The sequence below is a fragment of the Festucalex cinctus genome, chromosome 11 (assembly GCF_051991245.1).
Source record: "Festucalex cinctus isolate MCC-2025b chromosome 11, RoL_Fcin_1.0, whole genome shotgun sequence".
In the NCBI taxonomy this organism is placed as follows: domain Eukaryota; kingdom Metazoa; phylum Chordata; class Actinopteri; order Syngnathiformes; family Syngnathidae; genus Festucalex; species Festucalex cinctus.
The window spans coordinates 16,297,132-16,315,673 of record NC_135421.1 but is presented as its reverse complement, the minus strand read 5'-3'; the positions used below and the strand labels follow the sequence as shown (position 1 = coordinate 16,315,673).

The following is an 18,542-nucleotide window of genomic DNA, read 5'->3' as shown; positions in this document are numbered from 1 at the left end:
ACGACCATGTATACTAAGGCGTTTTTTTTTTTCTCAAAAAAATGACCATCCATAGCAAGGCTTTCTTTTTTTTTTTTTTTTTTTTTTTTTGAAAAAAAAACCGACCATGTATACTAAGACGTTTTTTTTCTCAAAAAAATGACCATCCATAACAAGGCTTTTTTTTTTTTTTAAAACGACCATGTATAGTAAGGCGGGGTTTTTTCCTAAAAAAAAATGACCATCCATAACAAGGCATTTTTTTTAAACAATCATGTAGAGGTAAGGTGTTTTTTTTTTTTTTTTGTTCTAAAAAAAATGACTATCCATAACAAGACATTTAAATAAAATTAAAAAAAAAAAGATCATGTATACTAAGGCGTTTTTTTTTTCCTCAAAGAAATGACCATCCATAACAAGGCTTTTTTTTTTTTTTAAACGACCATGTATACTAAGGCATTTTTTTTTCTCAAAGAAATGACCATCCATAACAAGGCATTTAAAAAGAAAGACCATGTATAGCAAGGCATTTTTTAAACGACCATGTATACTGAGGTCTTTTTTTTTTCTCAAAAAATGACCATCCATAGCAAGGCTATTTTTTTTTTTTTTTTATTTATTTTTTTTTTTTTTTTAAACGACCATGTATAATAAGGCGGGTTTTTTTTCTCAAAAAAATGACCATCCATAACAAGGCATTTTTTCAAACAATCATGTAGAGGTAAGGTGTTTTTTGTTTTTTTTGTTCTAAAAAAAATGACCATCCATAACAAGGCATTTTTTCAAACAATCATGTAGAGGTAAGGTGTTTTTTGTTTTTTTTGTTCTAAAAAAAATGACCATCCATAACAAGACATTTAAAAAAAAAAAAAAAAAAAAGACCATGTATAGCGAGGCATTTTTTTTTTAAACGACCAGGTATACTAAGGCATTTTTTTTTCTCAAAGAAATGACCAACCATAACAAGGCATTTAAAAAAAAAAGAAAAAGACCATGTATAGCAAGGCATTTTTTTTTAAACGACCATGTATACTGAGGTCTTTTTTTTTTTTCTCAAAAAATGACCATCCATAGCAAGGCTATCTTTTTTCAAATTATTTATTTATTTTATTTTTTTTAAAAACGACCATGTATACTAAGGCGTTTTTTTTTTTTTCTCAAAAAAATGACCATCCATAGCAAGGCATTTTTTTTTAAACCACCATGTATACTAAGGCATTTTTTTTTCTCAAAGAAATGACCATCCATAACAAGGCATTTAAAAAAAAAAAAGACCATGAATAGCAAGGCATTTTTTTTAAACGACCATGTATACTAAGGTGTTTTTTCTTTCCTCATAAAAATGACCATCCATAGCAAGGTTTTTTTTTTTTTTTTTTTTTTTTTTTTTTTTTTTTTTTAAACGACCATGTATACTAAGGTCTTTTTTTTTTTTTTTTTCAAAAAAATGACCATCCATAGCAAGGCTTTCTTTTTTTTTTTTTTTTTTTTTTTTTTAAACGACCATGTATACGAAGGCATTTTTTTTCTCAAAGAAATGACCATCCATAACAAAGCATTTAAAAAAAACAAAAAAACAGACCATGTATAGCAAGGCCTTTTTTTTAAACGACCATGTATACTGAGGTCTTTTTTTTCTCAAAAAATGACCATCCATAGCAAGGCATTTTTTTTTAAAACGACCATGTATAGTAAGGCGGGTTTTTTTCCTAAAAAAAAAATGACCATTCATAACAAGGCATTTTTCTAAAATGACCATTTATAGTAAGGCATTTTTTTTTCCTAAAAAAAAATGACAATCCATAACAAAGCATTTTTTTTAAACGACTACATATAGTAAGCCGTTTTTTTGTCTTAAAAAAAAAAAAAAAAAAAAAAGACCATCCATAGCAAGGGATTTTTTTTTTTTTTAAACGACCATGTATAGTAAGCCGTTTTTTTTGGGGGGGGGGGGGGGTTTAATCGTTTAATCGACCATGTAGAGGTAAGGTTTTTTTTTTTTTTTTTTTTTTAAACGACCATGTATACTAAGGCATTTTTTTTCTCAAAGAAATGACCATCCATAACAAAGCATTTAAAAAAAAAACAAAAAAAACAGACCATGTATAGCAAGGCATTTTTTTTAAACGACCATGTATATCAAGGTGTTTTTTTCCCTCATAAAAATGACCATCCAGAGCAAGGCTTAAAAAAAAAAAAAAAAAAAAAAGATCATGTATACTAAGGCGTTTTTTTTTTCCTCAAAGAAATGACCATCCATAACAAGGCTTTTTTTTTTTAAATGATGTATAGTAAGGTGTTTTTTAAACAACCATATGTAGTAAGGCGTTAAAAAAAAAAAAAAAGACCGTGTATAGTAAGCTGTTTTTTTTTCTAAAAAAAAATGACCATCCATAGCAAGGCATTTTTTTTTAAAACGACCATGTATAGTAAGGCATTTTTTTTTCCTCAAAAAAATGACCATCCATAACAAGGCATTTTTTTTAAACGACTACATATAGTAAGCCGTTTTTTTGTCTTTAAAAAAAAAAAAAAAAAAAAAAAAAAGACCATCCATAGCAAGGGATTTTTTTTTTTTTTAAACGACCATGTATAGTAAGCCGTTTTTTTTTGTTTTTTTTTAATCGACCATGTATTTATTTATTTATTTTTTTAAATCAACCATGTATAGGTTAGGTGCTTTTTTTTCAAAAATATAATAATAATAATAATAATAATAATAATAATAATAATAATAAATAAAAATAAATAAAAATAAAAGTGACCACCCCTAAGGCTTTTTTTTTTTTTTACCTTCTCGTTGTTTCTGGTCTAGTCAAGTTAGTTCCTGTTTTCCTGTTTCCTGACCCACTTAGAAGGATTCTTGCTCAAGTTAACCAAACTAAAACAAAACAAGTCACTTGAATGAAGCACAATTAATGGTGATTGTTTATTGAAGATGCACATGTGAAATTTGAATTGCTCCGCCACCGTGTGTGCAGTGTACTTTACTCATTTACTCCCCAAAAATTATAAATACGTTCTATTTTAAATATTACCATGCTCCCAAAGATGCATTTATACATTTTGGCTTTGATGCCGCCTCTGAACTGAAGAGAATGCTTGAAGCAACGGTAGTTATGATAAAATCAGCCAGCAGATGGCAGCAGAGTATAAGAGATCAAAATGCTCTTTTCCCCACTATTTTAATTAAACAGATTTGCGAATAATGATGAAACTTAGCCGTATTCTAATTCTAATTGATGCAAAATGGAAACAGATAGAAATATACTTTTTTTTTTTTCCTGATGAAAGAAGATATTTTAATCTTTCTTTTGGTCGGTTCCATGTTTTTATAGCAATAGGACACAATATTTCATGGGCCTTGCACAATCAGTGAAAATCCAGTAAAACAGAGAAAATGTCCGGGGAGTGAATGACTTAATGGTTTTCAAACAATATCTTTGGTATTATTTGGGTCATGTAAGTGTGAGAGAAAGCAACACAGACATTCCAGTTCCCGAAGAACAACAGGAAACATCTTCATTTACCCTTTTTTTTTTTCACCCCAATTTGGCCTCTTCCCTCCCAGCCGCATTGCTTAACAACTAGATAAGGGTCATAAGAAATTCCATGTGGGGATGAAGAGGCAGACGGCAGTGCATGTGTGGAAAAATCCCGAGGTTGGAAGTGTGTCTTAAATGTACGACAATAATATGGACAATAATACGTATTTTATAATTACTTTTATTAGGTCAGTGTAAGAAAATGTTGGTGAGTTATACTAAAGAAACAAAACCAAAGCCTAAATTATACTATGAACAACAAACAAGTGCAGTGCTATATACTGTTCTCGTATGACGATACATCCACTATATAGCAACATTGTTCAGTTCAGTGGAATAATAAGAATAAAAAATAGACATTGTATTCAAATATAGTTTTTTTGACACATCACAGAATTTGCCAACAAATACATTCAAACAGCAGAATGGCGTCACTTAAGACTACCAAATAAGAATACAGTACAGTATAAACATAAGCGACAGACAACATCGTCCAGATGCTTAATACTTTTACACTGTCATGTCAACAGGCGTCACTGGGACGCCACAAGCTGCTTTGTATCGTCGTAAAAAAAAAAAAAAAAAAAAAAAGTTAAACTGTACATAAATACACAATGGAGTCACCGTGGTTGTCATACTTTTCAAAATAAAATTGCTGTATGATGATGCATCACTACAAGGTAAATTCTAAGCCTTCGTCATCATCTGGCAATTGAATTGTAACGGCTTACAACCAATTCATTGTCATCTTTGGGTGCCAAATTATATATACAAAATAAAAATAAGTGTATGTTGATATTTTCAAAATATGAATAATTTCATCTTAAATTACACTGGGTAACAATTTTGAATCGCTTTTAAACGTCCTAAAATCTATTTTATTTAAATTGTTTTATACTGTCTTACCCACCGTGGTTGTGTACTGCAAACCCCTGTTCCTGTTGTACCCGATGTGGCCACTTAGGGGCAGTATGGTTCACAGCTAAGTTGTAGCCACATTAGAGAGTAGAAGGAAAAAGTCTCGATCAAGTTATGCCAGTAAACATTTTTTTTTTTTTTTTTTTTTGCCGTATTGGAAGAGCATATGCCGGTGAGTAATGTTAAGATGCTTCTCTGTATACATTCCTGAAGCGTTTTTGTATGAAGGGGGGAATGGGGGGGGGGGGGGGGGGGGGCGTCGATTAGCGAGCTAATTAGCATTAGAGAGTCAGACTGGAGTTGATCATGACGATTATTTGCTCATCTATCTATCAAATGAAGCGGAAATCACTTTCAATCAAATAATTTTGAAAATCGATTCTGAATCGAATCGCAGACCCAAAAATTAGAATCGAATCCTGAGACAGAGTCAAAGATTCCCACCCCTAGTAAGATTTAAGTACTAGCAAGAGCAGCAAATAGAAAGCTAGCATAGTAGCAATGAAGCGATAGTAACTACATCGTTTGTAAAAACGTGTTAAACATTGCAGTCATGACTGTTTCTTCATATTTTAGTGGCTGTCAATATTTGGAATCTTTTATAGAACTACAGGGAGTCCTCAAGTTACGTCGGAGTTCCGTTGCTATGCTATGCGATGTAACCCGAATTTTGACTTAGGTCGAATTTCACCATTAAAGTCAATATTTACATCAAAATAATTTGCATGAAAAAAAAAAAAAAAAACTAAAATACATCAAATGCTGTACGACTGACCGAAGCCGACGTTCGTCTGTGTCTCCTTTCTGCGATCTTTTTATGATGTCTAGATTCGTTTCCATGGTAACTGCTTTTCTTTTGGCTGGACCAACATTGATAAAAGACGTAGCTTTCTTCTTTGGGGCAAAAAAAGAGGGCAAAAAAAAACAAAGATACTCCCACAAGTGCACTAGTGCTAGCTAGCACTAGCTAAGGTCTAAATAGCGGACGAGGGGAAAACACTGTGGGCGAAATGGCGGACGAGGAGCCCAAAATGGCGGACGGGGACAAAATGGCGGAGCGGGCTTAGTTTGAGGACTCCCTGTATTTTGAAGAAAACTTTGAAGAAAATCAGAAATTTGGATTCCGCGTCCAAAAATTTGTTAAAAAAAATAGCTGTCAGACCTAAGAAAAAACAAAACAAAAATCTCTCGGTTTTTAGTGTCACAGTGGGAGGCTGAATAAGCTATTTACAAAATACACCGAATTGGTGGATGTTAGCTAACAAAATGGCGGCCCACAGGGAAGCTAGCGAGAACCTCACAAAACGTGACGCTAAATCAAACAGCGCTTGCCCTTTCCTATTCTTTTTTTTTTTTTTGTTACGTAATACTCCACGCTGCCTTCAAGGCTGCACTCGTAAATACTGTAAATATAAACCATGCGCACGCCCATGTACGCGCTTCTCACTCTCGAACATACACCTGCTCTACTTATTTCGTCGCATTATGGAAAGTGTTGTGGAACGTTCAAGTTAAGATTTACAAAGTGAAGAAATCAACTTTCTTGTTGATTCGATATCAGCCTTTCACATGTGATTCCTTCCACAATGTCGTGCACAAGATGTGAAGAATGTAAGCTATGTACAAAAACGTTAATACTGCATCATTTCATAAATCGTATGGCACTTTGTAGCGGTGTTCAACGGTAACGGTAAAAATCACAAACTTTTGCTCATCCGGCTAGCATGGACGACAACATAAATTCAGCGGCGCATCTTTTTTTTTTTTTTCCCCCTTCCTCCTTCCAGTGTGACAATTTGTTCTTTTCAAATGAACATGACAAGGAAAGCACTGCTTTTACACACAAAAACCATAATTACATTTCATGATTGTCATCTGTCCTTTAGCCTACCCAGTGCATCTGGCCGAGGCAGAGCAAACGACACGCGTTTAAAAAAGAAGAAAAAGAAGAAGAAGAAAAAATCTGGTCTAAACAAAATCTAAAACAAAAATATGATTAGAAAATGTGGAAGTTGCCAAAGGAATACTGTACACGGTATAACTTGAATGAAAAAGCTTATAACAGCACAAATAAATACACTAATGCTATTTTTTATAAAGAACAATGGATAAATTAATGAAATATATGACATAACACAAATATATTATTATATGAAACATCTGAATAAAGCTAATCTGCAATCTTGCGTCAACCTTAAGTCTCGTCAAAAGTTCTTAAACATACAATTTCACTAAAAATGGCCGATTTACAACAAAATGGCCGACTTCACTGTTATAATTTTGTATATGGGTCAGTCTCACGTGGCAGCAGAGTATAAGAGATCAACCAGGGCCATGATGAAAACAAGCTTAATTACTCAGACTTCTAAATAGAATAATGATGAAACGTTGCTATATTCAAATGCTAATTGCTGCAAAACGGAAACAAATACAAATATACTTTTATAAGAAACTTTAATGTTTCGTTTGGGAAGCTTCAAAAACAGCCGGAAGCGAAGGGGATTGCTTGTGTGAAAATGGCTGCCAGTGATTGAGTTAATATTCGGTGTCTGTTGCGTGTGTATTTCCATCATTATTGTGATGTGCCAACGTTCGGATTGGTGTATAAAGGCCTATCGACCTTTCCAGGTGACCCCAAAAAACGCAAATGTTTCTGCTGATTGATTTGTCGGAAGAACAAGATGAGTCTTGCACTTGAGACAGGCAAGGATTTGTCCATTTGGCAACAATCCAGGTCACTGCAAACGGTTTAGCGTGAGTATTAATGGGCCTGTGTCAAAGTGACAGCTCATCGTTTTTGCTTCAGTCCAGTCGCAGTGGTTGGAAGTGACGGGAGCGACGTTGACGCCGCCGAGCGTCCCGAGTCGGAGGCGCGGTCAGGCGAGGGGGTTTTCCAGCCTGAGGACGGACGCGTCCATGTCGTGGCATCCTTTTCCGTTCATGTGTTCCGAGTGTCCGTCGATGCTGTAGCAGCCTTGCACCTCGGTGATGGAGGAAGCCGTGTAAGACGCCGAGCGCATGGCGTCCGAATGGTTGCCCACGCTGCTGCCGAACTGGAGGTTGTACTGGTTCCAGTGCCTCCGTAGAACGGCTTGGACCTTTGCCGGGGGAAAGACAAGGAAGGCGTCAGTCTGCTGTGTCGTTGGTCAGTACACAAATTGCAGTTAACGCATTCAAAAACAAAAAAGCGTATAAATATGTTTTTTAATACTTTCGTTCTTCACTTCCAAAAACGTATTTATACGTTTTTTTTTATTTTCTTTAAAAATGTTTTTGTTATTCAAGAGCATACAAGCTTTGATGCGGCTTCTGACCTGAAGAGGTCGCTTCAACAATGGTACTTATTACAAAAAATGGCCAGCAGGTGGCAGCAGAGTATAAGAGATCAGCCAGGGCCATGTTGCAACAAGCTCTTTTTACCAATAATGATTAAATTTAGCTATATTCTAATGTTAATTGCTGCAAAGCGGAAACAGATAAAAACATAACTTTTTTTTCCTGATGAAAGAAGAGACTCTCATCTTTCTTTTGGTAGGTTCCGTGTTTTTATAGCAATAGAACACAATATTCTGTGGGCCTTGTAAAATCAGTCAAAATCAGTAGAGCAGGCGCGGGTTGCTTCAGTAAAAATGGCTGCCAGTGAATCGGTTAATGTTCGCTTCTCACTTTAACCTGGATCATATAATAAAATATCTCAGTGATTGAGAGTGGACCATGTTTTTTGTTGACTTTGGGAGTTCTACTGCGTTTATGGTCTGGTTTATCTTGAAGTACACAGTGTTTCCCTCGTTTATCGCGGGTGTTACGTTCCAGAATTTGCCAGCGATAGTGGAAATCCGTGTTAATTAAAAAAAATAAAATAATAATAATAATCCGTTAATTATATGTATTTTTTCGTTTCGGTCGGATTTTTAGTTTATTATAGATGCTTTTTCATTCATAATATGTTCTTTTTCCATTTACATTATTTTTTTTTTCGATTAAAAATATGATTTGTTTTTTGTTTTTTTATTTATTACAGTATACAGCACAGTCTATATATGTTTCCATTTATTATATGTTTTTTCATTTTGGTATGATTTTTAGTTTATTATGAATGCTTTTTCAGTCATCATTTATGTTATTTTTTTTTTTTAATTTACAGTCATTTTTTTCCCCATTAAAAGTATGCGTTTTTAATTTACCTTGTTATACAGCACAGTATATATTTTCTATTTCCGTAATGCAATGTCTTGTAGCGACGGGACATACACCGTTGGAAAGGTGTCGTCGAGATGAATCCGCGGATGCCCGTATGTCCCCCGTCGGACGTACGGTTCGAGAGATACGGCCGCGCAAAGACCAACAAAAAAAATAAACAAACCAAAAAGAATGTATATATATAAAAAAATTAAAAAAGCACTCTGTAAAAAATCTGCGATACAGCGAGGCTGCGAAAGATGAACCCGCAATAAACAAGGGAACACTGTATATAATTAACAACAATAATAATAATAATAATAATAATAATAATAATAATATCACATATACAAAACCTTAGCCGCTCTTCCATCAACAGATCTGTGTTTAGCTGTTAGCAAAGCAAAAAGTACAAGAAGAAAAAAAAGAAAGAAAGAACTCTTACTTCTCCGTTGAAAAAGCAGAAGATGGTGGCTACCAGCAGACCCTGTAATGTAAACAAATGAAAAGCGCATGAGAGGTCTGATAGAATAAACAAGCGATAACAATCAATATTCGGATGGAAGTGGAAGCCCGAAACCTCTTGGAGCGAGTTTGTTTAGTCGATTAGAGGCACTTCCTGCACCGCCCTGCCCATCCTGCAAGAAACGCTCGCCCGTGATCAGATAACAAACTCGGCTCACAGCCCTGCGACTTCTCAGCTCGCATCATTTCGACCTTCCTTCCTGCTGCCCGGGATGTAAACAAAAGCAACCAGTTTCACAAGTGGCCGACCACGATGGAATGACACCACGGGTTACAGACAATCAAAACGCACATATACGCAAAAAATACGGTATACATACATACATATACATATATATATATATATATATATATATATATATATATATATATATATATATATATATTTATATATAAAATATATATATATATATATATATATATATAAAATATATATATATATATATATATATATTTATATATAAAATATATATATATATATATATATAAAATATATATATATATATATATATATATATATATATATATAAAATATATATATATATATATATATATATATATATATATATTTATATATAAAATATATATATATATATATATATATATATATATATATATATATATATATATATATAAAATATATATATATATATATATATATATATATATATAATATATATATATATATATATATATATATAATATATATATATATATAATATATATATATATATAAAATATATATATATATATATATATATATATATATATATATATATATATATATATATATATATATATATATATATATATATAAAATAAAAATATATATAAAAATAAAAGGTATGCATATATTGTGTTTGACTTGACTGTTAACTATATCTTTTTATAGTTGAATAAAAGTGATATTTGGATATCGTTACATCCCTACTAGATATATAGTCAACAAAAAATTGACTAAATAAAAATGGGATGAGGGACTACCTGTGATAAAAACCAACAAGCGTGACTGAAATTGGACTAAAACTGAGATTAAATTTATAAATGGTAGGGATGTAACAATATCCAAATATCATGATACGATATTATCATGATATGAAGAGCACGGTACGATAATTATCACGATATTGTGGGGAGGTTGGCGATATTTAACAAAGGTCACGATATTGTAAAAAAACAAAAGACACTATATTGTACTTTTGTACATAACAGCAATGCATATAAACCATCTATAATCTCTAATAATATTGACGCGCTTACATGTTAATGCACACCAACGTTGAGCTCCTCGACATATTGCCTCGGTTCACAGGCATATTACGTTCCCCTTCATCTGACAATTAGCGTAGATTTTAAACATAGAAGGGCCAAAACATCCCCAATTAAAATTAAATTGCACCACAAAACTAGCCACCAGAGGGTGCTAGAACTGCACAAATGGAAATCAACCTGACTTTTTTTTAACAGATGTGTTCCTTTTAAATATCGTGATCATGATGACGACAATATTGTGGCACTTTTAATATCACGATATCACGATATTGCCCTTATTGTTACATCCCCAATAAACAAGACTCTAACCTGGTAGTGCATGAGTATGTGCATGACGTAGTCGTAGATCTCGGAGGAAACCCGCCCGTCCGGCTTGTAGGGAAGCAGGACAAACTGGATGCCCAGAAGCGGCACCAGGATGAGGGTGGCTCTCACCGCCTTCATGTACAGGCTGGACTCGGCTTGGTGGGTCACCTTCAACTTGGTGATGAGCACTCGCACGATGTTCAGCAGAAAGAACAAATTGACCTGCGGCAGACGGGGAAACCGCATTTTGTTAAGTGCCGCGATTCTTATCATTCTTTTGGCTCGGAAACTGCATTTGGATTTGAAATAATAATAATGGACTTGAGATGTATTTGACGGGGACGGGAGGTTCTTACCAGGAGAGCGGCGCAGATGGGACCGTGGATGATATAGAGGAGCGATGTCTTGGAGCTGATCCAACAGCTAATGACGACGTGCACAAGACAAAACAGGGAGTGGGGGGGGGGGGGGGCAGAATTGACGATTAATGGGTGGCAGGTGAACCGGAGCGCATTGTCATCAGTATTCTAGTCAACACTGAGGCAAATATAACATTATAAATTTGATAGAAATAAAAACACACATGGAAAAAAAAACTCTTTAAACCAGATATTAACATTGTTATCAGTTCTTAAAAGAGCCAAATTAAATTTCCTGCAGAGATCCAATCAACGCGTTTGTATTCCAAATGTTTTGCCGACAAAATACATACATACGTCATTTTTTAGTTGTCCAATGGACATTTGGGGTACGTTCGAACGTTCGTTCATACTTCTATGCTAAATGCTAAGAACTTAGCATTTTTTCCACATAATGTCACAAGTTAAAAAAACAAAACAATACATTAAAAAATTAGGTACATGATTATTGTTTATTCATAGCTTTTATGATTTAGCATTATGTCTGCAGTGCATGATTTCTCTTTGGCATTTTTCCCTTTTTGCCGATAACCCGTGACCTTTTGTGAATAAATGCTAAGTTGTTAGCATTTAGGCTAAAAGTACATTTGAACGTATTTGAATACGTTTAAATGGATTCTAGTACGTTCAAACCACTGATCTATATACATAACTGGATAGCTGATAGGCCAGGACTTTTTAGGTCGCGAGGCCGCCATGTTGTTTCTCGGAATATGATCCTATAAAGTTACAGTATCGAAATTGGAGAACATTTGAGACAGTACTTCGTAGAACCAGCATGATTTATGGTGTTTTAATTTTATTAAACATAAAGAAGACTTCAGACATTTTACAACTTGCTATAAATACATGTATAAATTAGATGTTTAATGATGTTTAGTACAGGAGGAAACTTGTATTTTACTGTTATGTATACATTTGTTTTTTTTTTATTCAAGATTTATAAGTTATAACAGAAATTCAACAAAAGACGCCAAAAGGTGGTCTTCAAAGCCGCACATACAGCCCATTTGTTATTTATTTATTTATTTTTACTTATTAAAAAATAGTGACCACCCCGCCTCCGAACTTATACTAACTGCCTACGAGCTGTATATGGCTCATCTGTACGTATATCGTATAGTTTATACAGTAGTCTGCTCGCGAGGTGAGAGTAACAAGATGGCCGCCCAGTGACTTCAGTGGCGTGTATGGATATCGGCTATCCAGTCATATATGCAGGTCAGTGGTTCAAACATATTTAAATACTTTTTTTAAAATTGTACTCGAAAATATGTTCAAATGTAGTAACAAGTAATTTTCAACATTCCTGGAAATACATCAAGTGCACACTCCCTTACTTGTCATTGTAGTAGTGACCTCTTGCAATGGCATGAATGGAAGCAGGAATAAGAGGGAAACCTGAGAGGAAAAATAATAAATAAATCAACGATACGGTTCTATAAGCTGCGGTTGTGACGAGGCAAAAACCGCCGGCGTACCCCATCCGAGGAGATAATACCACATGAGGTGTTGCTTCTCGGCAAACACCGCCACCACGATGAGCGTGTGCAGATAAATCCCCTCGCACAACATCCAGAAGTAATTGCAGCCAAACAGGTACAGATGAACGAACTGCGACACTTTGCAGCTCGTCTGCGGGAGAAAAGCAATCACGTCAAAAATTACACAAATAAACTTTTGTGTGTTTGTTATTCATTGCGCACAATTCAAAAGGCTCCGGCGTAAATAATGAAGCTATTACTAGCCGTTTTTTCGAGGAAATATAATAGGGAAAATGGATTTGGATTGTTTTGTCTACAAATTGATTGTGTCTCTGCGGTGCCTGCACATCAAGTGTGAAATTCCACAAGCAAGTCAATCTTTTGTTCTCTACTCATTTCGAACAAACGTGTGAGTGAGTCTTTAATTTTGACCATCGTCTGCCTCCAAATCGATTTTGTCCACCCGTGACTTGGAAGTTTGGCTGGGTAAAGCCATTTCCAAGCAATTAGTCTACGTGGGAAGATTATCATAGAGTATCCAAGTGTTTGCACATGCAGCATACTTGTGTGCCTTTGTGTTGAAGTGCTGCCTCCATGAGTGAAAATTAGGTCATTTGCCGCTCTGGGGGGAGTCTCCAAAGACACCACATCATGTCACAAAATGTATGAATCAGTGGAGGCTGGTGTCTGTGGATCTCACTCTGTTTAATCTATCCTTCCTTTAGTTTTTCCTCTGGTCTTTTGAGCTCTGCCGAACCTGTTGGAATTTGGAGGTTTCTGGGGTGGGTGAAAGATTCTGGTTTTGTAACCATGGGGGTGGCAGGTTGGTGCTGGATTTCACTCTACTTCATTTATCATTCCTTCCTTCCTCTCTTTAGTTTTTCCTCTGGTCTCTTGAGTTCTCCTTAATCTGTTGGAATTTGGAGGTTTCAGGGGTTGTTGCTGATTTAGTCCCAGTTATTGTTTATTAATGAGGGTTTTAGTCCAGTCTAGTCTAGTTTTAGTCAGGTGAAAAATGTGTGTTGACGAAATTATTTTTGCTTCGTTTTTGTTGACGAAATTAACACTAGCTCTCAGCGCATCTGGCAATATGCTAATAAATGGTAAACGAGATTTTAGACTCGCTAAAAGCAGGTCTAAATGATGACTCGGGTGGTGATGAAAATGTGGTAACACATTTTCTGAAGACACCAAGGAGCTGTTTTAAATTGCGAAAACATTGCATAATCTGCCCGATTTGAATACGCCACCAACAGGAGGACAACGGTGAAAACAGCCCTTTTGCTTATTAATATGGGAATTGAGAGGTACATGAAATAAGACTTTGGCTGCATAAAAATATGAGCGAAGGGAAAAAAATACGATGATGATCATGAAGTCCTAAAAAATACTCACTGGATTCCTCTGCACCAGTTCCTGGTTGTTTGCCACAGCTGTCAGCCAAATGATGGTGATCACAGAGTTGAGCACAAACGAGAAGAAAAGATTTTTGTGGAGCGTGATCCTCTGGCAACTTAAACTCCTGCAGGGAGACGGGAAAAGCACACAAAACGTTTTTTTGTTTTTTTTCCCCAAACCAAGTCCGAGTCACAAGATCTGCATTTATGAATTGAAATTTGAAGAAATGACAACACACTTGAAGTGGAAAAATATTCCAAGAGAGACAAAGAGCGAGGTCACGGAAAGTCCATGTCCGATGAGAGCCAAGTAGAAAAGATTCATTGCCGTCTGCGGGAAAGGAAAATCAACAGTTAAATGGATATCAAAAATTGAACTTCAATAAATTACATTTGGATTCAATACTTTCTAGGACTATTTAGGTAGAATAGTTTAAACAAGTCATTCTTGAGGTGCACATGTTTATTTTGGAGAAGCCAAAAAGCTTGTACCCGTCTATGAATTAGCGTTAATTTCATCAGAGGAAACTAAACAAAAATCATTTTGTCAACACACATTTTTCACCAGACGAAAAGTAGACTAGACTAAAACCCTCATTAATAAACAATAACTGGGACTAAACCAGTCTTCATTTTCGTCGATGAATGAAGACGAGACGAAAACATACTTCACTTGATAAAAACGGGACAAAAATTTATGGCCGTTTTAGTTCATGAACAAAAACGAGCCGAAAATGATACGATTTTTATAATATCTTGACTCTGCTAATCTGTCACTGTGACAGCTAGCGACAGCAACATGCAAAAAAACACATGGGACAGACAGGAGGTGGATTCATGGTGAAAGGTTTAAAAAAAAAGTAAATTATAGTTATAACGTAACATTAATCCAACGGCTAAAACGCTCCAACAAGAATGTTAATCCGAACGCTAACTAATTGCTGGCTAATTTACTCGTTCATAGCATGGAGCAAAAGTAGCCACCGTAATTGTGTGTCACTGTCAAGTTGTTTTTCATCAAAAAGATGAGAGCAAATTTCACGTGAAATTAGATCTTAAATGTTCAACATTAGGGCGGCACGGTAGTCGAGTGGTTAGCACGTCCGCTTCCCAGTTCTGAGGTCTCCGGTTCGAGTCCAGGCTCGGACCTTCCTGGGTGGAGTTTGCATGTTCTCCCCGTGCCCGCGTGGGTCTTCTCCGGGTACTCCGGTCTCCTCCCACATTCCAAAGACATGCATGGCAGGTTAATTGGGCGCTCCGAATTGTCCCTAGGTGTGTGTGTGAGTGTGGATGGTTGTTCGTCTCTGTGTGCCCTGCGATTGGTTGGCAACCAGTCCAGGGTGTCCCCTGCCTACTGCCCAGAGCCAGCTGAGATAGGCGCCAGCAGCCCCCGCGACCCTTGTGAGGAATAAGCGGTCAAGAAAATGGATGGATGGATGGATGTTCAACATTATCTGGCAACAAAAAATATACAGGGGTAAAATGATTGGCCTAGCTAAAACTAGACTAAAGCGTTCACAGTTTTTATTGACAAAAACTAGACGAATAAAATGCTGTTTTCTTGAACTAAAATAAAGTCTAAAATGCTAGATTTATAGTCGACTAAAAATGGACTAAATATAAACGGGATGAGATTGACTATGATTAAAAACTAACAAACGTGATTGAAACTGGACTAAAACGAAGACTAAATTTAAAATGGCTGTTAAAATTAACACTACTGTCGAGATCCTTTGTCTGTCCGGCCGATAAACTATAGTTATAACGTAGCATTCATCAAATGGGTATAACGTTCCAACAAGAATATTAATTCGACCGCTAATTAATGCTAACTTGCTAGCTCCTAGCATGGTAGCCATAGTAGCCACTTGTTGATATACTGTAATTGTGTGTACATTTTATGTGAAATGATTATCCTGCCTAAAACTAGACTAAAAAACGTTGATCGTTTTTGTTGACTAAAACTAGACGAATAAAATTATGTTTTCTTCGACTAAAATAAAGACTAAAATGCTCGATTTGTAGTTTACTAAACTAACAGGCGTGATTGAAACCGGACTAAAACTGAGACAAAGGCGGATAAAATTAACACCTATGCATTATAGTAGACGTTTTCCCTACCACTCTGCCTTCGTTGGTGTGTTCGTTGCAGCGCGTGTAGTTGGTCCATGTGCGGTTGCTCTCAGGATGCAAGAACCACTGGCCACTGTCGGTGCAAATCTTTGTAACCATCTCTGCAGATCAAAAAAGAAAAATACGTCATCCAATCCATGACCATGCGAGAAAAATAAGAATTTATCTAGGACTGCACAATATATCGAAAAAATGTCGATATCGCGACATCGGCCCATGCAATATGCATATCGCAAAGACATCCAATAAGTTTCATATGGAATTTTAGGCTTTTATTTGAATTTGACCAGTCGCTAACTAAAATGTGCACCACCATCCAATAGTTGAACATTATTGAGAGGTAATTACAATTAATTAACTAAGAATATATTGATTTTGCTTATTTTTCTGCAAACAAAAAATGTAATTATTTTATTAGATAATAATGTAGTTTTTTAGGTACATGTTAAATATCGCAATAATATCGGTATCGCTATATTCAGCAACTGTCTCGCATGATTTTCCAATATCGTTCAGCCCTAATATGTAGTGGTATGCGATACTGCAAATTTTGGTATGAGTTGAGTTGAGTATCGCCGATACCGATATCAATAGATACTTTTTAAAAAAATGTGTTATATAATTTTTTTTTCATTAAGGTTGGTCAATGAATTGCTTATTCACAATAAAATTTAAACCTTTACGTCTTTTTCCTTTTTAAACAAAGGAGAAAAATGAAGACAAAGTTTATTGATTGAGAAAATACTTGATCAAATTTTTCCCTTCAGAAACATTCCAACCTTAACAAAATAATTTTTTAACCTTCTTAAAGTGCACAAAGTGATCATAGGAAAAGAAAGTTAAATGATCATATACAGTTCAGAAACTACAAATACAGAAAAATAACTGCCTTCATCACTTCTTTTTCAACCTAAATAAACATGTTAACACATTCATTGCCAGCCCAGCAAAAATGCACCATTTGACGTCTTTTTACGTCAATGGCAGTGAATGAGTTAAAGATTATCATGCAACAACAAATAGAAAACATAAAACAACATACAAAACAAATTTTCTTTCAAGTACAATACTGTATGCGTTCATGCAATCTACTACAAATATGAGATGCTAAGTTGCGCGATGGCACACGATCGAAGCCAAACTGAAACTAAACTACAAGATCGATATTATAGTGTCAGTATCGATCTGATATCGAGACCGATTTGGTATCGATAATATCGATATTTAAAATCGATCCGCCCACCTCTCTATATTACGCCGACTCACCCGAAGGATCAAAATCCTGGAAGTAGTCCGGGCAGTGTTGTTCCGAAGTGATGCCCGCCTTGGTGTCGTCCCAACACAACCAGCCGTCCCAAGTGCGATTACACATGGGCTCTAAAAAGCGCACACACAAAAAAAGTTCAAGGTACAAAAATGTTGAGTTAGAGACCCGGTAAAAGCGAGCGAGCGAACGAGCTTACCTAGTGTGTCGGAAGGGCTGTCCTTCATGATCTTTTGGTAGCACTCGAACTGGGCGGTGACTATCTTGTTCCTGGTCAGGCCCATGTCGTGATAAACGTTGGTCGGGTGCTGCTGCTGACTTTCGTTCACCTCCAGACTCGCCTTCACAAATACCCGCAAGGACAATCAAAGACACAAACCAGGTTAAAAATCTTGAAAGTTTTGGTGAGCAAGTGTAGTCAAATCAAAAAGTTAAACAAATCACACTGAGTGGTGTGAATGTGTTTTGCAGGCCGCCTTACCGTTGTGAGTGAACTCATTAGCATAAGTGCCACTATCGCCATCTTCCCGACGCTCTCCATATTCCTGTCGGCCATTTTGTGCCTATATGAAGATATAGTTGCTGCAAATCTGGAAGAGAAGATTACAAAATGGCAACGTGAGGACAAAAGTAGTGGCAAATGTACCGACGAGGATGTCGTAAGTGACGGTAACAGGCAAGAGGCGGCTTTAAAACATGTGAAGAGACTTTTAGCAGCTGTGCATTAGGCTGCAGCACATCCTTTTTTTTTTCTTTTTTTTTTAAACACAATCGTAAACAAAACAAAAAAAGTCTTGTTATCTAAACATGTAAAGGTTACAAAAGTGCCTCATCTTCTTTGGAATTTCATGCCCGTGTTGTTGCACAGCTGATAGGAAATTCAAATGGAAATATTTGGTAGGCAAAGTATGCAGGTTGTTAGCTTTCGGGGTTTTACATTTGACACTCTGTGCGGCTCTCACGCTTTTCATTTTGGTTTTGACTCTTAAAATCTCCAAAAGCTTTCACTTTTCAAAACCTTCAAACTTTTCACCTTGAGGGTTACATCTTCACGACACGCTCTGAAAACTCCATTGAGTCATTTACAGCTGCAGAGCAAACTAATTGAAGAGTTATTTCCA

General features: G+C 35.6%; 1 protein-coding gene across 2 annotated transcripts in view; it reads right to left on the bottom strand.

Moving 5' to 3' along the window:
• Positions 1 to 3,685: 3,685 nt before the first annotated feature.
• calcrla (calcitonin receptor-like a) overlaps positions 3,686 to 18,542 on the bottom strand; it is a 32,714-nt gene continuing 17,857 nt past the window's right edge. For both annotated transcript variants that reach the window (XM_077537092.1, XM_077537093.1), the window contains exons 2-13: positions 17,903 to 18,011; positions 17,621 to 17,762; positions 17,424 to 17,534; positions 16,146 to 16,258; positions 14,264 to 14,355; positions 14,023 to 14,149; positions 12,625 to 12,778; positions 12,484 to 12,544; positions 11,081 to 11,147; positions 10,728 to 10,946; positions 9,067 to 9,108; positions 3,686 to 7,540 (exon numbers count right to left, since the gene is read on the bottom strand). In XM_077537092.1, the coding sequence (XP_077393218.1) occupies positions 7,319 to 7,540; positions 9,067 to 9,108; positions 10,728 to 10,946; positions 11,081 to 11,147; positions 12,484 to 12,544; positions 12,625 to 12,778; positions 14,023 to 14,149; positions 14,264 to 14,355; positions 16,146 to 16,258; positions 17,424 to 17,534; positions 17,621 to 17,762; positions 17,903 to 17,977 (1,425 nt within the window). In that variant the 5' untranslated portion in view covers positions 17,978 to 18,011 and the 3' untranslated portion in view covers positions 3,686 to 7,318. The remainder of the gene's footprint in view (positions 7,541 to 9,066; positions 9,109 to 10,727; positions 10,947 to 11,080; positions 11,148 to 12,483; positions 12,545 to 12,624; positions 12,779 to 14,022; positions 14,150 to 14,263; positions 14,356 to 16,145; positions 16,259 to 17,423; positions 17,535 to 17,620; positions 17,763 to 17,902; positions 18,012 to 18,542) is intronic.